Source organism: Chiloscyllium plagiosum, chromosome 7 (assembly GCF_004010195.1).
Source record: "Chiloscyllium plagiosum isolate BGI_BamShark_2017 chromosome 7, ASM401019v2, whole genome shotgun sequence".
NCBI classification, from domain to species: Eukaryota; Metazoa; Chordata; class Chondrichthyes; order Orectolobiformes; family Hemiscylliidae; genus Chiloscyllium; species Chiloscyllium plagiosum.
The window spans coordinates 67,478,694-67,504,339 of NC_057716.1; the positions used below are offsets into that span (position 1 = coordinate 67,478,694).

Consider the following 25,646-nt stretch of genomic DNA (forward strand, 5'->3'; position numbering starts at 1 on the left):
AATATTGCAGTCCCATCTGTGTTTGGAAAGTTAAAATCCCTTAACATAACCACTCTATTATTGTTATAAATAACAGATCCCCATACAAATTTGTTTCTCAAATTCCCACTGACTATTAAGGCTGGGGCATGTTAGGACTCACACGTTACTAATTCTAGTTGTCTGGGACATCACTGTCAAGTCCTGTGCTAGTTGAGACACACCCATTTTCCTAGCGGTTTTAACAAGCTGATTGGCAAGTGATTGAGTGAACTATCCTACAATTGGGTATGTTAGTATCCACCTAACACACCTTGCATAAAAATGAGAAAAATCTGTCCAAAGATTTATTTGAAAACAGCAATCAGAAAAATTTAAAATTTACAGTAGCAAGCTTAACAAAACATTTGAATTTGAACATTCACCATTAATAAGAGCTGTCACTATAACTGCACTAATGGACCATGTATTTGACAGATTAACTTTTGCACCCACAGAAATGAATGAATATAAAGCAAACCAATTTTATTTGGATTTTACTCCTGACCATGTACTAGCTTCTCAGTATAAACAGCAAGTTAGCAAGGTATACTGTATGTACACAAAATAAAATCCAAATATAGACTGAATGAAGACAGGAACTCAATTCCAAAATAAAATTATATTGCAGTCGCGGTCAACAGTTTTGTTAATTAGACTCCTCGGAAATTAACTCATCTGAACAGCTTTTTTATAAAAAAAAAGTTAGAGGGAAATCAAATGCATCATGAAGATGAATGTTCTCACCTTTTCTCCAAAATTAAGTTTTGCAAAGTTGAAAGTTTTCAGGCAAACATTTGATCTACATATCGAAGGTTCAATGTTGTCTTTAAAGAATTTCTCCAAATACATCCCGAAATATGGCCAGGCTTGCTTAACAATCTGGGTAAAGAAGTTATAATATTAGAAATGCAGAGAGACACGCATTGATACTTATGTAATGTGGAACCCTGAACACCCAAACTTAAATCACTGAAAATTTACGATAAGCATTTCCACTTAATCAATCCAACCAGTAATGAGCATCACTATTGTTAATAAGTGTTCAGAAAATCTATACTCTCTCAGTTCTTACTTTATATTAAATGTGTTCAGAGGAGCATACTGCCTATTATTCAGACAAAGAAGATATGCCAAATGATTGATAAAAGGTGGCTTTCTGCCATGTTTTCTCTTAGTGATAGATATCTTGGCTTAGAAATTCAGAAATACCTCTATTTCTGCAAGCAGAAACAGAAGTCCAAGAAGCTCGAGACTTCATTGAGATGTGGATGGAAAGATCGTCCGACAAAAGCTGAAGGTAGATGGTGGCCAGGGAGTGGAAGATCAGAGAAAGGATCTCAGTTTTAAAGAGGCAATGATCTTTGAAGTGGGAAAAGTAGACCTAGTGATGGCACAGGTTGTTTCAACTCAAGCGAACGTTAGAGGAGTGGGTGTTCATCGTGGAACATTATTTGCACATGCTCAAGATCTTGTTAGAGGCCTAGCTGATTTTTCATTACTTTACTTTTATTTTATCCTTTTATCAATTTTGGTTTGGAGCTGTGAACTGAGAGCTGAAAATAACCTGTGGGTAGAAACTTATGTTTAAAAAAAAACAGAACACACAAACTGAGGTTTATTTGACTGGCTGGGCCTGGAACTAACTTGCATGTCAGATCGTGATCAAATGGTTCTCCAGATGTTTTAATGAGGACAATAGTACATTTAACCAGATTGTCGATGTTTGGCATCAATGAGGTCAGTACTAGGGAACTGGTGCCAGAAATTCTGGGTGAGACTGTATGGTAACTGAGATCTCACAGGGAGACAGTCAGGGAGGGAGGAGTCAGAGATTTGAACAGGGTTGTGGACTGCTTTGTAGGAGGAGGAGTTTGGATGTTGATGTAAGATTGGAAAACTCCGTTACCCCAGTTACCAGCCAATGGAAGTTCAGAGAATAGAAATTACGTTTAGGTATCAATAACTTCCTCTGAGTGAGTTGAAAAGGTGGTTGATATTTTCTCAGTTGATTTTCCAAAGATGTCAATCTATGCCTATAGAATAATGAAAACCACTGAAGTAATCTGGCAAGTCAAACTGGTAAGACTTTCATTTAAACTACAAAACTGGAGGAGTCTAAAATTGATTATTCTCAGAATTTGGGATTGGTCACTCAAAGTCTAATTAGGAACATTTGTAGTCAATTTTTAGAATCTTTCAAGACTTTGTAGCAAATACAGTAGAAAGGCTGATGTGATTTTGCTGTTTTCATGTCATGACAAGCTTGACAAAGTGAAGGCTGCAGATCAGAGTCGAGAGTGTGGTGCTGGAAAAGCACAGGTCAGGCAGCATCCGAGGAGGAGAATCAACGTTTCGAGGATGTGATTTTGCTGTTTTCATGTCATGACAAGCTTGACAAAGTGAAGGCTGCAGATGCTGGAGATCAGAGTCGAGAGTGTGGTGCTGGAAAAGCACAGGTCAGGCAGCATCTGAGGAGGAGAATCAACGTTTCGAGCATATTCCTGATGATGGGCTTATGCCCAAAATGTCGATTCTCCTGCTCCTCAGATGCTTCCTGACCTGCATGACAATCTTGAGGCAGACCTAAAACAGTTAAGTGGAGAAACTGATCTTCCATTTATAGATCTGTCAAAACAAATAACTTATACTAATAATTACTTTGAAATGTAACAACTGTTACAGGTTAAAAAAAACTATGTGACAGAAGGGATAGTGTATGGAATGAGCTGCCAGAGGAAGTGGTGGAGGCTGGTACAATTGCAATATTTAAGAGGCATTTGGATGGGTATATGAATAAGAAGGGTTTGGAGGGATATGGGCCGGGTGCTGGCAGGTGGGAGTAGATTGGGTTGGGATATCTGGTAGGCACGAACGGGTTGGACCGAAGGGTCTGTTTCCATGCTGTACATCTCTATGACTCTATGACTGTAAGGAATCCCAGAAATCAATTAGACGAAATTTTTGAAACAACACAGAAAATGCCAAAGAAATTCCAGAGGGCTGGAAGCATTTAGAGTTATGGAGATGTAAAGCATGGAAACAGATCCTTTGGTCCAACTGTCCATGCTAACCAAATATCCTAAATGAATCTAATCTGACTTGCCATGATGGTCTCCAGTGAAAAGTATTGTACCCAAGTTTGCAGATATTAAGAAACAGAGAAAATTGTACAGAAAGGGAGCAGTTAGTTTCAAAAGGCAGATTACAGCAGACAGAGTTAAATAGGGGGTGTGAGAGACTATTCACTTTTAGATCCACGTGAAACAAATCAGAATTTTTATTACTCACTAAGGGGGCTTGAACATAATTGGAAAGGTAAGCATTCATTAACCATTGCTAATTTGCCTCGAGAATGCGTTGATTAGTTATTCTCTTGAAATGTCGTAGTCTGTGTAGTAGAGAAGGGAGGGAGTTCTGGGAGAATAACGTTTTATTTACAAGTAAAGATCATGTAGGCTTTGGGGATGGCAAAATAGACAAATTAGAGGTAGCGATGATCCTATACATCTGTTCCCTTTGTCTTTTTCTATGGTAGATGTCATCAAAGGAGCCTTAGAGAAAGCTGCACTACATATTTTTGATGATGAACTCTGTTGTGACTATGAATTAGTGGTGGAGGAGATTGATGGTGATGGTATTCAGTGAGGAAAAAGAAAGTGCTGTGAAAGAGTGAAGAGATTCAGATGACCACATGCGCAAATCAGTAAAAATTGTTGCGCAGACATTTACAAAGGCAACTGAATTCTGGCATTTTTCTTAATGAGACCTCAGAAAAAGGTGCACTGGGCCAAAAAAAAAAATCAGTCCAATATGATTCAGCAAGGTTAAATTATCAGTGTAGTTTATATATGTGTGGCTTTTATGCCCTTGAAGTTTAAGGAAAAGACTAATTGAATGCTTTCAAATTATTAATTTGATTTATACTGAGAAATTATTCCCCCTAGCATCAAATATATTCATCTTAAGATTAGAGCTAAACCATTTTAGAAGTGAATTAGTATTGCATATTTCCAATTTTAAATAGGAGTAATATGGACAACAAATCTCACCACAAACAATTTTCTGAAATGGTAAGACTCAGTCTTAAACTTAGAAATTGGAAAACGATTATATCTCAAGTCTTAATCTGCTTACCTTGTTCAACCATTCAACTCTTTCAATATCTGGAAAATGAACCTGAAGAAGGAAGAGCAAAAAAAAAAATAAATAAGTTGAAATATGCTCAGAAATCCAGTAGAATCAATTTTGAAACATATTTTAGTGGTAATCCATTAGTAGTCAAGCATGTGTGTACTTCTATCCAGATTCTTCACCACTCTCAATTTCTCCCTCACAGGTGATCCATATTCCTACTCTAGCCAAGACTACATGGCTGAATAACTTTTTATTGATTGCCGACATCTCTGACCTTAATACATTTGGCTAAAGTAACCCTGAAGACATTGGTTTTGTTGATTCTTGATGGTTAAGAAAGAAAAAATTTCAATCAAAGTTTAATCCCAAAAGATACCTATGTCCTCTCATAGCACTACCCTTCCAAGCTATGGCCCAGATTTTAACAGAGTTCTCTCTAGTCCACAGACATTTAGAAGTAGTAGGTCAGATCAAGATGCAGAGTTCCCACTAATTTTGTCAGATCCAATTTTTGGTTGCCCGGAAAAAGGATGGATGGGAATAAGTAGATAATTTGAATGTGGCAGGACCATTTGAGCTAAATTGTGATTTCAAACAGACACCACTTTGGCTTTTGCAAAGACTTTTACCCACAGTTAATAAACATAAAATGCTCATGACAGACAGATCGGAGTAACAATCTGACATTTTTTAAATAACCCATTCTAAATACTGAAGAAAAAGACAACAGCTGTCAGTAAAGGGTTCTTTTTAAATCTGAACTACTTGATTGACAGACCACATGGTGTATATTAGGAAAAGATTGTTGGCATCTGTTGTTGCAGTTTCAATAGGGAAGATATCAGCAAAGAACTAAGGAATATTGTTATGAATGTCTGGATAAAGTTTCAAAAGCTACAATTATTTTAGCTTGGGAGTTCACAAATTAGTTCTTAATTTAAAGAGGTTGTGAAAAGATTTGTGGTTTTAATATTGATCTGAATTCTTATATTGAAAGTGAATAATCTGAGGAGATGTAAAAACTTGGATCTGAACTCATGGATTTGAGCTCTTTCATTATAAAATCGGGCATAAATGAGAGCATGCTTGACTATTAAAAGTATATTTTCATCTCCACAGGGCTCCTCTGAGTCTATCCCATTGGCGTAATTGGTCACTTATTAGGGAGGTAGATCACTGATAGCAAAATTCCACACCAACACTTCTGCTGAGGATCACTTCAATCATGCACAATAGTGCGTTTCAGATAACTTTAGATTGAACCACATTTAATCATGTTCCAGTTAAGTAATGCAACATGTTTTGGGGCCCAAATGGGTTTTTTTTTTCTGATTTCCCTCTACAAACCCAACCCAAAGTCATTTGCTTATGGCCATTTTATGGGTCAGAAATCCTTATTCCCCACTTAAAATGGTCTTATTCCCCATTTAAAATGGGGTCATAAATCAGGTTTCCTCCCACACAAATTTTCATCAGGTGTCATCAGCAGGCTAGGGTTGAGGCTTTGTGGGGCAAAAAAAAAAGCCTGGTGAAAGGTCTAGAGATTTCAAAAGATTAGTTTAGAAAGAACTATTTAAAATCACCTCAGATGTTGCATTGCAATACAAATGCGTTTTTAATAGACAACAGGTGCAGGAGTAGGCCATTCTGCCCTTCGAGCCTGCACCACCATTCAATATGATCATGGCTGATCATCCTTAATCAGTATCTGGTTCCTGCCTTATCTCCATTACCCTTGATTCCACGATCTTTGAGAGCTCTATCCAACTCTTTCTTAAATGAATCCAGAGACTGGGCCTCCACTGCCCTCTGGGGCAGAGCATTCCACACAGCCACCATTCTCTGGGTGAAGAAGTTTCTCCTCATTTCTGTCCTAAATGGTCTACCCCGTATTTTTAAGATGTGTCATCTGGTTCGGCACTCACCCATCAGCGGAAACATGTTTCCTGCCTCCAGAGAGTGTCCAATCCTTTAATAATCATATATCTCAATCAGATCCCCTCTCAGTCTTCTAAACTCGAGGGTATACAAGCCCAGTAGCTCCAGTCTTTCAGCGTAAGGTAGTCCCGCCATTCCAGGAATTGACCTCGTGAACCTACGCTGCACTCACTCAATAGCCAGAATGTCTTTCCTCAAATTTGGAGATCAGAACTGCACACAATACGCCAGATGTGGTCTCACCAGGGCCCTGTACAGCTGCAGAAGAACCTCTTTGCTTCTATATTCAATCCCTCTTGTTATGAAGGCCAGCATGCTATTAGCCTTCTTCAATACCTGTTGTACCTGCATGCTTACCTTCATTGACTGGTGTACAAGAACACCCAGATCTCTTTGTACTGCCCCTTTACCTAAATTGATTCCATTTAGGTAGTAATCTGCCTTCCTGTTCTTGCCACCAAAGTGGACAACCATACATTTATCCACATTAAACTGCATCTGCCATGCATCAGACCACTCACCTAATGATGGAGATGGAGAGGTCCAGGAAGGGGAAAAGTCCAGGTACACTACATCTACTGGATCTCCCTCGTCCATTTTCAGAGTTACATCCTCAAAAATGTGATGATTCATTACGGGGTGCATCCTGCAAAGTTACCCTCACATTGATCAACTTTGTATATTCAGTCAGAAGCTCTCTGCGCTTTTCCAATACAGCTAGACCATACTGCATTGAAAATTGTGCCAAAATGTCCCATCAACACTTTGCTGTGATCAATTCTATTTTGCTTCAAATGACTTTGAATGATTAAAATCAAAATTGCATCCAAGTCTTGAGCTCTACATCAGAATCCCTAATTTTAACGTAGAACAAACAAGTGACAAAGTTACTTATCTCCAAGTTTTAGGCTCATCTTCTGATATAGGATCCTACAGAACTTACTAAGTCCAAGAATTCTTGCAGAGATCAGCACAGAGAATCTTCAGAAAAATCATGCTCCCTTTCACTGCAGTAACTGCCGTATTTTATTAACTGTTTATAGCATAAACTACTTTGAGGTGCAATGGAGAACTACCAAATGTGTAACATTAGTGAGTGACAGGTAGCTGGGTAAGGTGGCAATCAGGTTAACTCACAAATGTAGTTAGGTGATGTCATCAGGTGAAGTTGGGGAGGATAAGGCAAGGAGCCAGGATGAGAAGCAAAAGCTCAGTGACGCAGGAATTAGAACTGGTTTTTAATTAACCTAATATTTCCCTACGGTACCTAGATTGAAAAGTTCTGACTTCCTTTGCTAAGTCTTGAATTCTAACTCAGAGCTGGAAACATTTTCAGAGGGTCCAGACACAGTAAGTGCCCATCAGAAATTTAAGCCTCTTGGCCGATTCCCACATTTCCCCTGAATTAGGACTTTGAAGGGGTTCTGAAATATATCTTGTTGGGTACATCTGATTTCTGACCATCCGGAGACTGAAAGATCTAGGCACTGGTGTTTGGCACCTGGGGGAAAGATAAAGTAACCACCTGTTCCTTTACATGGACTGACAGGCACTCTGAAATTGAAATGAACATATTCTGATCTTTGCTTCCTGAAGTGTCATTCAATGGTTGGGCAGTTGTTGCCTTTTGGAATGTTAGACTGAGATTCAATTTCTAACGGGTTTCACTACAACAGATGTTACGTTCATTTGTGAACAAACGTAAGTTTCAAAGTGCAGCAGTAACAAATTGTCCCTTTGACCTGATGTGTTGACAAGCTAATTAGGATTACAAATGTTGTTTCTCAAATGCATTTCTCAGTATTATTGATATAGAAGTTATTAAACAGGGAGATGTTCATTTTCTCTCAAAATTTATATTATATTCCATTGTAATTGGATTTTGAGAGCTGTTACGATCTCAAGGCATATAGGTGGCATGCAGATATATGTGTGATCTGATAAGTAGTAGAGGACATATGGCAATATAGAATGGTACGGGTGATTGGAGGGTATGAGCCAGATTGGGTGAAGAGGAAGGGAGATGTGAAAGTTTGGACCCTAAAAACACCTCCACACCCACATTCATTTTGCACACGTGTGAGAAACTACACATGGATCAGGTGTGCAGTTTATGAGCCATAAAAATGTCCGGGTCAGCATTTTTGCAAACACAGCAAGATTCAAACCAATGTCTCTGACTAATTATAATCACTGCAATGCATTCTTTTTCCTTCCAATGCTATTTACCTGCAAATGTTCAAAACAGAGGCTGTGGCTATTTTTCAGGAACCAACTAAATTGCCAAACTAATGCAGAGGTCACAAGTGTTCAGCTAGCGTACTTCCTTGTTGCCCATAAAGAACTGTGGGCAAAAATACCAAAGTAGAATTTTCCAGAATGCTTTGCCATAATTACAAATCAAAGAAAGTGACTTTGGGCATTTTATTTGCGGAATCATGTGCTGCAAAATACCTACCGCAACCCTTTAGCAATTGCTTATTAAAGTTCCATCCTTGTACAAAATTCAAGTTCATATTAAATTTCCTGGATTAATTCAAACAGTGGCTCAGATTTTGTGGTAGTAATAATTATAAATTTGTCAGCATTTATGATCATGACTTCTTTAAAAAAATCTTGCATGTGTGTTCTTGAATGTGGAAATCCAGATGTTGCTGCCAGTAATTGTACACTTCTCTAGAGATTGGAATTTTGAATTCCAGTCTTAAAGTCACTCAACTAACACAAGCTTGCCTTCTTACACTACTTGCCTCTGTAGAAACTAGAAAACACAAGTGACATTGTTGAAGGAAGCACAGCCTTCTTTATAATGGTATAGTAATTCCAAGCTTACTGAAAAGCATCACTGATACTGAAAAGCTAACTTCCAATTTGCTGAATGTCAAATTTCTCAATAATAAAATACTTCACATTTCAATAGGCTTGACATTTCAAGATTCCATTTTATTCCCATGTGCATATTCATGTCATTTGTTTAGTTCTCTGTAAAATTTAAAGTAAAGCTTAATATGTAAATTTTACTTCTGCGAAAAAACTTTAAAAAGGTGACTAGTTACTTAACCTCTGCTTAATAGCAACATTGTTGCTGGATGCCTTAGCATCCAGATTGTTACTAAGTTCAAACAAATACTGTGATGGAGACATCCCAGCCACAGGAAATTGCAACTTTTGTAGTCAGTGGTAAGTTGTGTCATTCATTGCTGACCAGAAAATCAAAACTTATATTGGTATAGAATTATGCCTCATATGACCAATTTGTCAACTGGTCAACAAAAATTGACTTTCTGGGTTTTACAGCATATCCCTGCATTTTCTAAATGAAATATTCATTGGTTAAATATAATGCTGATTCTAAAAGTCTGAGACTATTAGTCTCCATACACATGCAACTCCACTGGAACAATCTTTTCAATAACAATAGCCTAGTTCATGAAGTTGGGAAAATGGGACAGAATACGTAAAAGAGATGGATAATGAGATCCTGCAGTCAAAGAAAGCAGCCAAGTCACAACTGCTCCTCCATCTGCACTGAGTTCAGTCCAGATTTATATTCTGATTTAGGCCAAGGAGAAACTGCAGATATCTTATTTTTAGATTTTTTGATATAAATTTGACTGGCAAGATTAGTAGAGATGATTCAAATTTTACATCATTTCTGCAAAGTGCAATCTAGAAAATGTAGGGTCAATATTAGCTTGAAATAACCAATATCATGTCGATACTGTCTTGATGTGAATCACTCAGCATAAGAGGACATTCAAGTTTAACAGACAAAATTATAAAGATGATATTGTGTAATTGGTTAGCACACAACAACGCAATGGTGTCTCTGAACAGGGTTCCTTGGAGAAAACACCCCTGTAAATCACAGAAGCCTCATACACATTTAATGCTCCCAGGAGCAGTAATTGACTGCAACCAGAGCTACGGCTCCTCATTCAATCCAACCAGCTGGCAGGTCTACAGTCTCAGGTCCTATACTAACAATTCCTAGGACTGAGACTATATTAGAGGTTTCCTGACAGTGAGAGGAGAAAAGGCCTGGGGTCTTGGTGGAGTGTCCAAGCATGGAGAGACCACCCATGGGATGCTGTTCAAAAGGGTGGATTCCCAATGTGGATAGGAGTCCTTTAAATTCTTCAATTCCAGCCTGAGGAAAAAGAAAAACAACAACTCGCAAGCTTCCTTCCTGCCCAAATTCCTGCTGCCCAAACTAGGTCTTCCCCCCACATCTTAAAATTGTGAATAAAATTAATGGCCAGCTGTTTCATTGTTACTTGGTATGAATTCATTTGATATTTTTGCCATCTGCAATATTTTGTTTCTATAATGAATTGACTGCATTGTCCAACTTAGTGTAAGCTTCTATAAACAAAAGTATTGGACACTGCAAGAACACATAGTTGGTGCAGCATTTATAGCTCTAGTGTAGACAAATAGACTATAATTCAATTGCTTTATTAAAATTTAATTGAGCACGTTTCACATTTATATTGCTTATACCTTGTTAAGATTGAATACTTGAATAGACCATATTGTTTGAATAAAACTGTGCAGCTCTATTGAACAGGATGTATCGTTTTAATTGCATTTACATCAGTATTTAAAGTCTGGATTTCAATGAAATACTTCAGATTTTTTTGCGAACATAAGTGACAATACTTAAATGTTCTAAATGTTCATTAATATTAAAGCACAATTCTCTAAATTTATGTAGGTTATAATTTTTTAAATATGCTCAAATATCATAATTGTAGCTTATTTCCAATAATGGTAGCTAGTTTGTACCAATGTTTTAGGAACAAAAAATGTTGTTTTGTTGTGTTTTGTATAAAATATTATGATTTATATGCATCATGTATAAATTACTGGTTGGTACTTCACAATGTGGCAGCATGTAATTTGCATTACATCATCAGTTTGATGCATGTTCAGCTATGAACCACAGAATCTGAAGAACAGTTGTCATATTGGAATTGAAACATTAACTGTTTCTCTTTTCACAGATGCTGTCAAAACTGCTGAGCTTCCCCAACACTTACTACATTGAATTCAAATCAATTCGTTGACCTTTGGTCCTTCTTTAACATCACAGCACACATCTGTTCATATACAAATAAATTCTACTTCAGTGGAAGATTACTGCATTGTGTATAAGTTATTTTGGGTGGTGGTTAAGAAAATAAAATAATAGCTGGCGACAGACTTTCAAACCTGCCTGCTTTCCACTTTAGAAAAGGTGTGGCAGAGATCAGGGTGGACGACAAGTGCATATACATGAGTGATCAGAGACGTTATTGATGACTGAACATTACATCCAAATGAAATATTAAATAGAAAGATGGTTAGCATTTTGAATGCATTCTAATGTGGTCAAACTATTCAAAAGTTTGTCAGAGTTAAAGCAGTAAAATATAATTGCTAAATGACAATTGGATAAAAATGAATGAATTACACTAAACTTGGAGAAAACCTACACAGGTGAAATACATAAATTTTATTCAGGAAGTCACATAAACAAACATTCAGCTCTTTGATCAATTATTCTACAAATACATCTATGTGCTACTTGATTTTGATAGAAAGTTTCTGTGCTAGAAGGTTCAGGTTGAAGTCCCACCTAAGGAAGAATGGACATTGGGGAGAGTTATAACTCACCCCAACAAGTTGACAAAAAAGTAAAGACTTTCCTATGCCTGTTTTTCCAATACATTAATTTAGCAGCAGAATGGCCTGCACTAGATGGTCTAGATCCACTGCCAAGTTTGTTGGTCCACTCAAATATCAAAATTAAAGATTTAATAATGTCTATTTAAAGAGAAATCCGTGATCAACAAACGGCAAGAGTTGAGCCTGCTCAACTCTTCAATTACCCTAGCCAGCTGAAAATCACTTTTTTTTTTAAAAAAAGCACAAAACAAAATTTCCCCTTACTCCAGAGTAGATGTGATTATCTGCAAACATCTGTCCTGTTCCAAGTTCCTTCTCAGACTTAACCTATGGCTGGTTGCTGTCAATATACTAGAACAGACTGACTTCACTTGTTCGGCAAGTCTATTATCCTGAGTACAATCAATCATTCAACATCTGCACCAAACAGCTTTGATTATTAAAATAATTTCCTCACCTCTAAATAGAATGCAAAACCCATTGCCTTACACACTCTTATCAGGATTTTGCATTTCTTTGGTACTTATTTTTAATGTTAGGTTTAAATAGGATATCTTCAAACCAGACTGTTAAGGATTAATTATTAGTGGTTAACTGGAGACCTTGGAGTGCAGGTTCATAGTTCCTTGAAAGTAGAGTCACAGATAGATAGGATAGTGAAGGCGGCATTTGGTACGCTTTCCTTTATTGGACAGAGTATCCAGTATAGAAGTTGGGAGGTCATGTTGCAGTTGTACAGGACATTGGTAGGCCATTTTTGGAATACTGTGTGCATTTCTGGTCTCCATGTGTAGGAAGGATATGGTGAAACTTGAAAGGGTCCAGAAAAGATTTACAAGGATGTTGCCAGGGTTGGAGGATTTGAGCTAGGGAGAGGCTGAATAGGCTTGTTTTCCTGGAGCATCGGAGGCTGAGGGATGACCTTCTAGAGGTTCATAAAATCATGAGGGACATGGATAGAATAAATAGACAAAGTATTTTCTTTGAGGCGGAGGAGTCCAGAACTAGAGGGCATATGTTTAGGGTGAGAGAGGAAAGACATAAAAGGGACCTAAGGGGCAACTTTTTCCACACAGAGGGTGGTGCGTGTGAGCTGCCAGAGGAAGTGGTGGAGGCTGGTACAATTGCAGCATTTGAAAGGCATCTGGATTGGTATATGCATAGGAAGGGTTAGAGGGATATGGGCCAAGTTTTGGCAAATGGGACTAGATTAGATAGGGATATCTGGTCAGTATGGACGAGTTGGACGGAAGGGTCTGTTTCCATGCTGTACGTCTCTATGACGTTATGAACTGGACATGACAACGATCAACTGATGGAGCACAAAAAAGCACATAAAAAACAGCCTACACTGACTGGGGGGAAATTGTTTGACTTTGAAGGGCAGTGGGAATTGTTTGCTTACCTATCTACATGAGGTCTTGGTCCCCAATTATATTCGAGCAGTGGAAAAGTACCAAAGTCATTATGAAATGGGGATTCAGCGCATACCTTTATATTATTCTAAATGTGAATATCAGATACTTTACCCTGCTCTTGGGATTTTTCACCATCAGGCCAGGGGTTTGCTACACCGGTGCCATGGGATCTGAGTATTGTGCTCCGAGTGCGCCAAGGACCCCAATGGATAGAAGGCAATGGACGAGACACACACACACACACACACACACAATCAGTTTGCTTCACATTAAACTGCATGCCTTCTTGTATTAATTTTGATTCAAACTGAACAGAATCTATTAGGTACTTTCAGCCTAATAGTACACCTTAGATTACAAATTCACAAAAATGTTAAGGTGGTGAGGCTGCTTTCTCTCTTCTCTCCTACCTTGTTGTGAAACTGAACAAATATTTCACAGGTTCAATGGATGGGACAAAAATAGCAGCTTGAAATCTGAACAATATGTTTATAACATGGACTTTGTAATAAATGTAGAGCTTGGAAACACCACTTTAGCATTACAAAACAGAAGCAACAAACTTTAAAATTTCAATCTTAGAGAACCATCTCTTTTGCTTCAGAGGGGTCTTATGTACTGACTGAACCTAGATTTCTGGACTAGGTGATCTGGATTTCGTTCCTTAAAATGAGGTATTAACATAACAATCATATTTACTTGATGGAAACAATTCTAAATACCTGCTTTACAACCCTTGGCAGTTACAGAGAGAAGTAAATGACAGGAAGGGAAATATTACAACAAGGCAGTGATGAAAGGAACTCTTGAAACAAACAGATTATGTACTTAAGAAATTTCACGTTACAGGAAACCATTTTGCAAAATGGGAGGTTTGCACTCTCAGGAAGGAAAGAAGGCACTGCTTGCTTCCTTCGCCACAGCAACACTAAAGTGGACTCTGATATCAAAAATAGTTCCTCAGATCATTGTTTAGCAATTTAAAAAAAAATCATTTGAATTTATTCCAATTGACGGAATTTACCAGAAAAAAAAAGGAATATGAAAATAACGAGATTGCATTGCTGATATTTTCAAGAATGATTTCAGCCAGTTGAGAACTCAATGCATAGTAACTCAAATATCTGAGGATATCAAGTATCTCAGTGAAACCTGAACTCAAAACTGATCGACCATTCAATTTATCCACTTCAAAAACATTCAATTTGGAAACTTATTTATAAAGTTTGACCTCATTTATATTTTTGATTAGACATTTCAATTCAGTTCTTATCCAACTTTAAATTATTAATGTAAACTGTTTTGTGTAATTATGCATATTTTGTCTTTAAAAGATCTAATAACTGGCTCAGATTCAGAGTGGATTCTCCATTTTAAATTAACAGACCAAACAGGGGAATTAAGATAGCAATTACAAATATGCACTTAGGCGTGAATGATTCACTTTAAAAACTGTTTTCATTCAATCTTTAACTACACATATAAATTTATGGCGAAGTATAAAACAGAAAAAAGGAACAGCTTTTGCAGTATTCTGCATTGTAATCAAACTTATCTGTAGAATACATTAAATGTTGTATGTCTGAATGTTTTTTTCTTCTTTTTGCGATTTTCAATATGCACAAATCTTTAGACCTCAATTAAATGATCAAAAAATTCTTCAATGTGCTATTATAGGCCAACTCGCTGAATGTATATGATTATCTTCAGAACAATCAAATAAATAATGGTCAAACAATTATAGTAATTGTTTTCCTATGTAAAAGGTACATCATTCAATATTTGACAAGGTACTATACTTCATATTCTTTTCAAGATTGAGTTCTGTCCAATGTACACTGAAGCTTAAAAACATAAGGTTCACTTCTTTTGTTCATTTTGCATGAGAGAACAAAGGAACAGAGCAGTATTTAAATGGAGAAAAACTGCAGAAAGCTGCAACACAAAAGGACTTAGGGGCCCTTTTGAATGAAACACAAAGCTAGCACAGAGGTGCAACAGGTAATCAGGAAGCTTAAAGAAAATTGACCCTGACTTCAGGGGACTTGGAATATAAGAGTGGAGATGTTGCATTACAAGGGTCTAGTGTACAGGAGTACTGACAGCAGTTTCGGTTCCCGTAAGAAAAGATTAGATTACTTTACAGTGTGGAAACAGGCCCTTTGGCCCAACAAGTCCACACCGACCCGCCGAAGCGCAAACCACCCATACCCCTACATTTACCCCTTACCTAACACTACAGACAATTTAGCATGGCCAATTCACCTGACCTGCACATCTTTGGACTGTGGGAGGAAACCAGAGCACCCAGAGGAAACCCACGCAGACACGGGGAGAATGTGCACAGTCAGTCGCCCACTCAAGATATCATTTCATTGGAGGCAGTTCAGAGAAGATTCACTAGGATGATCTCCCTAGTAGGAAGGGATCGTCTTAGGAGCAAAAGTATTAAACAGATTGTGACTCTACTCACTGGAGTTTAGAAGAATAAGGTGATCTTATTGAAACATAAAAGGGCTTGACAGGTAATTACTGTGAGAGAGGATGTTTCCCTTCATGAAAGAGTCTAGGACTAGAATACGTAGTCTCAGAATCAAGGGGCACCAATTGAAGAGTCCGATGAGCAGGAATTCTTCTCTCAAGACAGCTGAGTGTCTTTGGAACTCTTCCCCCCACAGCTCTCTGTAATAAAGTCCTTGTGGATATTTAGGGCTAGATGGATAGATTCTTGATTTTTATGAGAATTAAGGTTGACAGGGAAAGGACAAGAAAGTGGATGTGAGGAATTTTGAGTCAGTCGTGATCCTACTGAATGGTGCAGCATGCTCAGGGGCGGAATGGCTTGTTCCCATTTCCACTTCTTATGGTCTTTTGTGGCAAAACTTAGTCAAACTAAGCAGAATGCTCTGCTGGCTAATGGAATATAAAGTAACTCCTGCAATAAACAAGACAACCAGGAATAATATTCTATACCCTTTGAAGGCATAGGAAGATGAATATTCATATTTCTTTTAATTATGAAGACAAATATAGTTTACTCAAGTGTATGTAAAAGGTACATCTTTCAATAATTGACAAGTTACTATTCTTCATATTATGTGCAAGATTAGGCAGAACTCAATGTACACCATGGAACTGGTGAACTATTTTGAAATGTTGAACACGATATTTTATCCATTGTAAATTATAAATTGATAATTATTTTCTACATTGAAATTAAAAGCTGTTTGACAAAAATCAAGAAATATATTGTTACAAATATTTGTTGTTTTGAATTCAGATAGAATTGGTTTATGAAAATAAGACTTGCTTAATCTTTGATCTGATGCTAACTGACCTACTGCACTTTCAGCATTTTTTGCTGTTTCAAATTGTCTATGCCTGCACTTTTGCTTTTTATTTGAATCTTTGACTGAAACAGTTATTCTTTGTACTTTTCCAAAGAAAATAAGAATCAAAACTATGTAGTGCTACTAAAATAACGAATTTAAATTGAAACGTTCCATGAAATTATACATGAAATTATAAAATGGGAACTGTCCTATGAGAGCAGTTCAGCCAGTACATCACAACTCCCTTTCTTTTAAAGTCATAAAGACGTACAGCACTAAAATGGACCCTTCGGTCCAACTCGTCCATGCCAACCAGATATCCTAACCTAATCCAGTCCCATTTGCCAACACTTGGCCCATATCCCTGTAAACCCTTCCTATTTGTATCCCATCCAAATGCTGTAATTGTACCAGCCTCTACCACTTCCTCACAAGCATCACCCTCTGTATGAAAAATTTGCCTCTTAGGCTCTTTTTAATCTCTTTCCCCTCTCACCTTAAACCTATGCCCTCCAGTTCTGGACTCCCCCACCTCAAGGAAAAGATAGTGTTTATTTATCCTATCCATGCCCCTCAGGATTTTATAAACTTCTAGAAGGTCACCCCTCATCCTCCGACACCAGGGAAAATAGCCCCAGCCTATTCAGCCTCTCCTGTAGCTTAAATCGTCCAACCCTGGCAAAATCCTTGTGAATCTTTTCTGAATCCTTTCAAGTTTCACAACATCCTTCCAATAGGAAGGAGACCAGAATTGCATACAGTATTCCAAATGTGGTCTAACCAATGTCCTGTACAGCTGCAACATGACCTGCCAACTTCTGTACTCAATATTCTAACCAATAAAGAAAAGCATACCAAACATCTTCACTATCCATCTACCTGTGACCCTACTTTCAAGGAAAAATCCTGCAAAATTTCTGTTCAGGTGCTTATCCACTTTTTTTTGAAAACCATGACTGAATTTACTTGACTACACGGAGTGCATTCTGGATCATGATTTGGAGATGCGGGTGTTGGACTGGGGTGTACAAAGTTAAAAATCACACAACACCCATTATAATCCAACAGGTTTAATTGGAAGCACTAGCTTTTGGAGCGCTGCTCCTTCATCAAGTGGTTGACAACCATCTGATGAAGGAGCGGTGCACCGAAAGCTAGTGCTTCCAATTAAATCTGTTGGACTATAACCTGGTGTTGTGCAATTTTTAACTTTGCATTCTAGATCATGCTTACATCTTTCCTTGCTCTCAGCTTTTTGTACGTTCCAATGGTCACCACATTGCTAGTTGATTGTTCTTCAAATCCTTTGAAGAATGTATGAAGTATGGCTCTTTTTCAGATTTGGTGCATGGATTTAAAGCTGGATGCCTTTTCTACTATTAATCTTACCTTATTTATCTGTGCTGCAAGCTGGCATAGATACATGCTGACTTACCTGAAGCTTTGGCTGTGATAGTTTTTGTCCTACAATTGCTAGGATAAGACTTGACCCAGGAGTCTTCTAGCTCACAGTGAGGATTGCTGACAGAGTCTACTTTCTCCACATCCTAATCAGACACTGTAAAAACATTCGTTGTGAATTGACATCTTTTGGTCTTGACCCTTCTGCCATTGTAACCAGTTTCTCTTCGCTTACTTACATATGCCTTCATGATTTTTAATAACACGCACAAATACCCGTCAATCATCTTATCTCTATGGTGAACCTACATTTGAAACATTTAACTGAAATGCCTCATTCTTGGAATTTTTCTTGTGAATCATTTTTGCAGACTGTCTAATTAATTGATATAGTGTTGAGAATTGTGTACACTGTTCAATTTGAGACTGTGAGGACTGCAGATGCTGGAGATCAGAGCTAAATTTGAGACTGCTAGATAAAGTGGTGGATGTAGGTAAAGCTACAAGATTTAAGACATCTTGACAGGTACAGGAGTAAGAAAGGTTTAGAGATTTGGACTAAATGCAGGCAAGTGGGATTAGTTTAGTTTTGGAAACTTGGTCAGCATAGATAAGTTGGACCAAAAGGTCTGTTTCCATGCTGAATGACTACGAACCAAGTGTTACATGAGTGTTTGTCTTAACTCCCCTTATTTCGTACTCTGTGCAATAATTTACTAATCCCAAGATTCTATATGACCTTTAACCAATTTTACAACATGTTCTGCCATCTTGTTGAGTATTCCTGGGTCCCTCTACTCCTGCACCCTCTTTGGAATTGTATTCTTTGGTTCACATTACCTCTGCTCAAATCTTGCTAACTAAATGCATCACTTTATACTTCTCTTCATAAACATTTCCTCTCCCATATGTCCACCCATCCTACATTCTCCAAAGATCTATCCTACAGTTCACGATGTTTCCAACTTTTATGTTAAAAGCAAATTTCAAAACAGTTCAGAGTTTTGAAATTGAGTTCCGAGGAAGGGTCACTTGCTCCAAAATGTTAACTCCGATTTCTCTCCACAAGTGCTGCCAGACCTACTGAGCTTTTCCAGCATGTGCATTTCTTTCAGTTTTGAAATCATGTCTTGTACAAAGTCTAGTCATTAATATGATCAAGAAAAGGACTAGCACCAACCTATCAGGACTCCCACTGTATATCAAAACATACTTGCTACTACTCATTCATACCTGTCATTCAGCAAATGTGCTATTCATGCTGCCACTGTCTCGGTTCTAAATATTTATAAAATTCTACACTAAATAAATGATTATTATAATAATATTTATTCTGCAACTATAGGGTAGCACCAAGATGATATAATAATTGCATTACAGGCATAGCAGTAAATATTGGCTAAAAGTTGATGACATTTGGATAAGTATTAGTTTTTCAGGAAGTCTGATTACCTGGAAAGGCTCTGCACATAAATAACATAATAATAAACACGCTAAGTACTGGGCCAATTCAATAATTATACTATGAAGGAACATGGGTCCCTTAAGCTTATTCCACAATTTAGTCAGCTCATAACTAATTTACATCTTGAATAGCAGCAGCTTATCAAAATTAATGGAATTAATAATGGAAAAGAGAGAACGTTACAGAAGAGATGTGAAATAACTAAAATAATATCCATCAAAACCCTTAAGATCCCTGTCAAGTTCAAAAGGTATAAATATCAACAATGAATCAAGCATTTGGGAGATAACCAGACAGAATAAAAGCAGTTTTGTATTTACAATTATAGAAATATCCAGGAAAGCTGCAATCTAATATTGGCCATCAAATCCAATTCACTCCTAACAGATCCAAAGAAGAGTCAGTAGATTTGAAATTTTAATGCAACTTCTCTCTGCAAGGACATTGCCAGACCTACTGAGTTTCTCCAATACTCTGTTTCTAATTTATCCTTCATTTCAATATAATTGTTCAAGAAATCTGTGTACTGTATATGTTGGCAATTGAATGATGAATGATTAGGCTGAGTAGATTTGAATAAATTAAAATAGATGAAAAGGGCACAATGACTTCAAAATTAGAAAATGTTCTTGATTTTGTTCAGCTTTCAGAAGTGGTCTCATGATGCAGTGTTGTTTGCTGATATTTTATTTGCCATTATCTTGGACAGGAATACTTAAAAGTCCTGTATTATACATACCCTATGCTACATTCCGTAAATTGCTTTAGTGATTATAAATCAAGTTAGTGTTAATTACACTGACAGGATATTCTTGCCATCCAGACATTTTAAAGGAACTCTAACATCTATCATATTCTTGGTTAAATGCTGTAGGTTTGACATCAAAGAAAAGCCAAGAGAACCATCAATGTGCAACCTATTAACACATTTAGCTTCAAAACCGTTGTTACTGCATGGCACAAATTGACCTCTTCTGTACTTTACTCTAATAAAGTAGAGGAGTTCAATAAAATAATCAGCTGAAATTATACCTTGTGCTTTTCTGGATGTAATCTGCCTGATGAACAATTATAACTAACAACAGGAAGACATTCCATTGAAATTTAATAACGAGCATCCCAATATTACACAGGTATGTGGAAATTATAAATTAACCTGCAAAATGTTTTCTATTACTTGCTTCTCAAACAAGATATAAATAAAGAATTTCACCTGAACCACTTATCATGTCATGTACCACAAGCACTTCAAAGTCATGCTAGAAATGTTTTTTTGTCCTGGGGTTTAAAATACCCTAGCAAACAGAATAAGTACTGGTTTTAATGTAATCTTATTCATTAGTTTATTTGTTTTCACAACAGCAAAATCAGTTGCACATAGCAAAGATAAAAATTCCTTGTATCAGTTTTGCATCAGTGCCAGAGCTGATAAAGATCTTATCTAGTCAAAGTGGTCTCAACTAATTGTACTGTGCGAACTGCAGAAATCTTGAGGAATTTTCATAAACAACTCAGTACCTTGTGAAGCAATTATTCTCAGCTCTGAATACTGAAAATAGAAGACAATCTCAGTCATGTTGAAGTCACAAGCCTCACTTGCAGACAGAAACTGTTAATAAGTGCAAGCATCTTTGCTTGCATCGATCGGTTCCATAGCAAATGTGGGTAAGAAATATAATTACAGCTCAACGATTGGGGGGGGGGGGGGGGGGTGAATGTTTTTATCGCATATTCCACAAGGTAATGAATAACTTTCAAACTGCAGGCTATTTACATATAAGCACTGTGATAAATAACCAGTTACATGTAGGTGCATGTTGTCAAAGATTTCCCTGGGCTTCTTCAGTTGTCATATTTTTTTTAAAAAAAAAGGACCTGCACGCTAAATAAACTGGATAACTTCCTGGTCTATTTGAAGTAGCAGGCTTTCTTTTCCAGACTATCAGACCTGCTATATACTATAGCGTTTTCTTTCGTTGTTTTTCACATGGTCTGTCATTTCACACCAACGTACAGCCGAAGATTACACGATTTTATTCTAAGGTCTTTTAGATATTTCATAAACGAACCGGCCGTCTTTAGCATGCATTCTTATTGAGAAAGAATTTCGATTTATAATACTGCAGAATTTAACCATTGGAGGGACACGCAGCATTTGTGGAGTGACAAACTGAGCATGATACTTCTTTGGAATTCATAACGGGTATACCAGATCTATGTAAATGTTTGCTTTCATTAGATCTTTAGAAAAGACCAACAAAGATTTTTTTTTGTTTAAAATGCTGGAGTAATAATCAGCTATCAAAAGTTTCTAAACTATCACCCGGAAACAGCAAGATCCATTGGAGGAACCCTGTGCTGCCATCTGGTTGCCAAGTAACAATAAATCTGAAATGACAGTGATTATAAATTGCGCAGATGAATAAAACAGGTTCCTAATAGGATACGCCTGTATGCACATTAACACGTTGTCTTAATGATCTGATTTGACTTTAATTTTGCTTAATTGACGATTATACCCACCCAGGCTGGAAGATCTTGCTTAATCTCATTAGTAATCACAAACTTTTCATCCTCCAGAAACTGCAATGCTGTTTGCCAACGCGCAAATTTCCAGCCTCTGTTCCTCTTCCACCAGATCCACAGGATGAGCCCGAAGGCGATCCAGGTGAGGCTCAATCCGAAGTATCCGGTCAGGTAGACGGGGAAGAGGTAGCTGAACGCCTTAGCGAATTGTGCCAGCAGGTCCATCAAACCCGGCACCAGGGTGTCGCCTGAGCTTTCTCTCAGCTCATTGTACACAACCTCCGAGGACACAGATGCTCGCCGCTCGGAGAATGAGATACTCTCTCTCGGTCGGAACCTCTTGCTTTCCCCGGCGTCGGCGGCCGCTGGCATGTTTGCTAATCGGCAGACTCCACTCCAACAGCCCAAGCAGGTTTAGGTCGGGCACACCTAGCTTCCACTTCAAACTTCTCCGATCAACAAGAAGCAGCCCCTGCCCTCCCGCACCGCCACTCCTCAGCACATACAAAAGCCGTCCCAGTCTTGCCTTTAATCCTCCGATCCCTCCTGCACTGGGAACATCCCCAATTTCTGGTTGGAGTCGCGTTTGAAACACTTTCCAAGCTCCCTCCAACCTCTCATTACCATCAAAAACAAACATCCGCCTACACTCGAGACACTCCCCTCTGCTCAGATATTGCTGGCTCCTCCCTACTCTCTCTCTCTCTCTCTGGCTGGGGAACTTGTTGATTTACTGACTGTTGCTTGTTAACACAGAAACCGAAACCCACATCCGAAATACAACTCCTCGAGTCGAATTGAACATTCGCGTCTTTATTTTAATAGATATTTAAAGTGCATATCACAACATCCATCACCTTCCTCTCTCAAAAGATAACCTGCACGACATTGGAGTGGATCTGCCCCTCGAAATTGCATTAGTTGAATCCAATTCCTGCCTAATTCAGATTATTGACAAGCTCAATCGATGTTAGCGAGTATATTTGCAGATTGGCAGAAACAAGCACGTACCCAGCTGTAAATCTGAAGTAAACAGCGTGAAATGACTTTATTTTAAAACAAATACGAAAATAAGACACGTGAAATATAACAAGCATGCATGGTTGACTGTAATGCTCTGTTTTTAAAAAAAAAGTTCTGCTCGGATGTCAATATCTGGCATTTCGAGCTTTATTGAGGAGGTGTTTTGGAAGTTTAGGGAGTGAGATAGACATATTGAACAACCAGAGTAGACACTAAAATACATTTCCATATGAAATGACATTACACGTTTGAACATTCATTCTTGAGATGTCCATGGCAACTAGTGATGAGCAATAAATGTTGCCATTGAGAAGGTCTCCACTCACTCCATGCAATATGCCCAAAAACATAAGGTATGACAAACAATGCATTCAAACAATAATTTAAAATTCAAATACCCAATTCATCTTCAAAACATCTAGCAATTAACTTTCTTTCACACACTATATCCAAAGCTCATGACCTCTCATTCATGTATTTTACTCTGGTTCAATGGTAGTATCTAAACTCCTGAGCCTAGGTCTAGGTTCAAACCCCATCTGCTCCAGAGGTGTTTAACAACATCTCTGAACAGGTTGATTACAAGTATCACCACAGTCTTGATAGTGAATAATACTAAACCACTCCTGACCCACAATCTGACCCAAAGTGAAAAACATAGGTATATCCACAGCAAATCAAAGGCGTGCTTATTTCTGACAACGAATTTATTATCAGTAACTTTATCTCCTACAGTTAGAATGGATTTGTATATGGAGTGACTGAAAAGGCTGGGGCTTTTTTTTTCCCTGGAGAATCAGAGGCTGAGGAGTGACCTTATCGAGGTTTATAAAATCATGAGGATGACTAGGTTGAATAGCTAAGGTTTTTTTTCCTAGTGTGGGTGAGTCCAAAACTAAAAGGCATAGGTTTAATGTGAGAGGGAAAGATTTAAAAAGGACATGAGGGTAACTTTTTCATGCAGAGTGGTATATGGAATGACCTGCCAGATGAAGTGATGAAAGCTGGTAAAATTACAATATGAAGAGGAAGGGTTTGGAGGCATGTGGGCCAAATGCTGGCAAATGGGACTATGTCAGATTGGAATGTATAGTTGGCGTGGACGAGTTAGATTGAATGGTCTATTTCCATGCTGTATGGCTCTATGATTCTATAAGTTTGGTTCATGTTTTCAAAATAATATTTGCTGTTGTGAAGATCATTTTTCAATGATTATCAGACTGGACTGAGTGGCAGCAGTCTCTTGTTCTTAACATATTCATCTTTTAAGAACATTGATGTATTTATGAGATTAAATGACAGATATGAATAGAGATAGGACAACAGTTACTCGAACTTAATGTTTCTAAGTAGCTTGTTTTCTACTTTCACTGATGCTACTACACAATAAAACAATGTAAGGATGAAAATATGTTGATAAACTTCAGCTAAAAGGAATATTTAAAAAATGTTTTTATAAATTAGAGTTTGTAAAGGGTTTTATAAATTGTAGCTTATGGTGGAAACTTGATTATTTCCCAGTTACATTATATATCCTGTCTCCTGCACATTTTGAGTCTAGGGTTGGGCCTACTTGTTGCCTCACATAAAATAATAGAAAATATATGACACAGAGGGATGACCATACAGTCCATTGTGTTGTTGCTATCCAAAAAAATCTATCCAGTAAATCTTACTCTCCAAATTATAATCTATTGCCTGAAAGGTGATAGCACTTTAAACACATATGCAATTTTAAAAAATAAACCTGACGAGCTTGTTTGATATCCCTTTGGATAAAAGCAATTCCTCTCAACTCCCTCCCAACTGCCTTGCTTTAAACCTAAGCCCTTTGACTATTGACTTTTCTGGTAAGGGAAATAGGTCTTCATTTCCATTCTATCCTGACATTCATAATAACTCAATTCCCCTCCAGCTCTTTTGTTCCAAAGAAAACAACTTCAGCCTATTCAATTTTTACTCGTGTTTAAAATTTTCCATTCCTGGCAACATCCTCCAAAATCTCCCATGTACTCTCAAGTGCAATCATATCCTTTGTGTAATATGGTGACGAGAGCTGTATGCAGTATTTTAACTATTACTAATGTTTCAGATGTTTCAATTATAACTTTTTTCTGCTCTTTGTTCAGTGCCTTATCTAAAAAGGAGAAACATACTGTCTGTCTTTTTGACTACCTTATGTACTTGTCCTGCTAGCATCAGAGGACTGTGGACATATGCTCCAAGGTCCCCCTGTTCCTCTACATTTTTCAGTTTCTTACATTTATTGTGTATTCCCTTGTGTAATTTGCTCTCCAAAAATGCATTACCATACACTTTTCCAGATAAATGATATTTCCCGAATCTCTGCCCACCTGGATATTTTCTCTCAGCCTTCTTCTTCATTATAAGAATATAAATAAGAACATAAGAATAGGAGCAAGAGTAGGCCATCTGGCCCTTTGGACCTATTCCTCCATTCAATACGATCGTGGCTAATCTTTTCGTGGCCTCAGCTCCACTTACCCGTTCTCTCACTGTATCCCTTAATTCTTTTATTGTTAAAAAAAGCTATCTTAGCTTTAAAAATGTTTATGGAAGTAATGTTAACTACTTCACTGGGCAAGGAATTCCAGAGATTTACGTCCCTCTGGGTGAAGAAATTCCTTGTTAATTCAGTCCTAAATCTGCTCCCCCTAATTTTGAGGCTATGCCCTCTTGTCCTAGTTTCACCTGCCA

The 25,646-nt window shown here is 37.6% G+C and overlaps 1 protein-coding gene across 1 annotated transcript in view; it reads right to left on the reverse strand.

Annotated features, from left to right (window-relative positions):
* The window catches only part of LOC122551676 (extended synaptotagmin-3-like), a 141,892-nt gene extending 119,065 nt beyond the window's left edge, over positions 1-22,827 (reverse strand). Inside the window, exons 1-3 of the mRNA XM_043693985.1 lie at positions 21,903-22,827; positions 4,156-4,197; positions 766-900 (exon numbers count right to left, since the gene is read on the reverse strand). Coding sequence (XP_043549920.1) covers positions 766-900; positions 4,156-4,197; positions 21,903-22,277 — 552 coding nt within the window. The 5' untranslated portion in view covers positions 22,278-22,827. The remainder of the gene's footprint in view (positions 1-765; positions 901-4,155; positions 4,198-21,902) is intronic.
* Between the last annotated feature and the right edge of the window lie 2,819 nt (positions 22,828-25,646).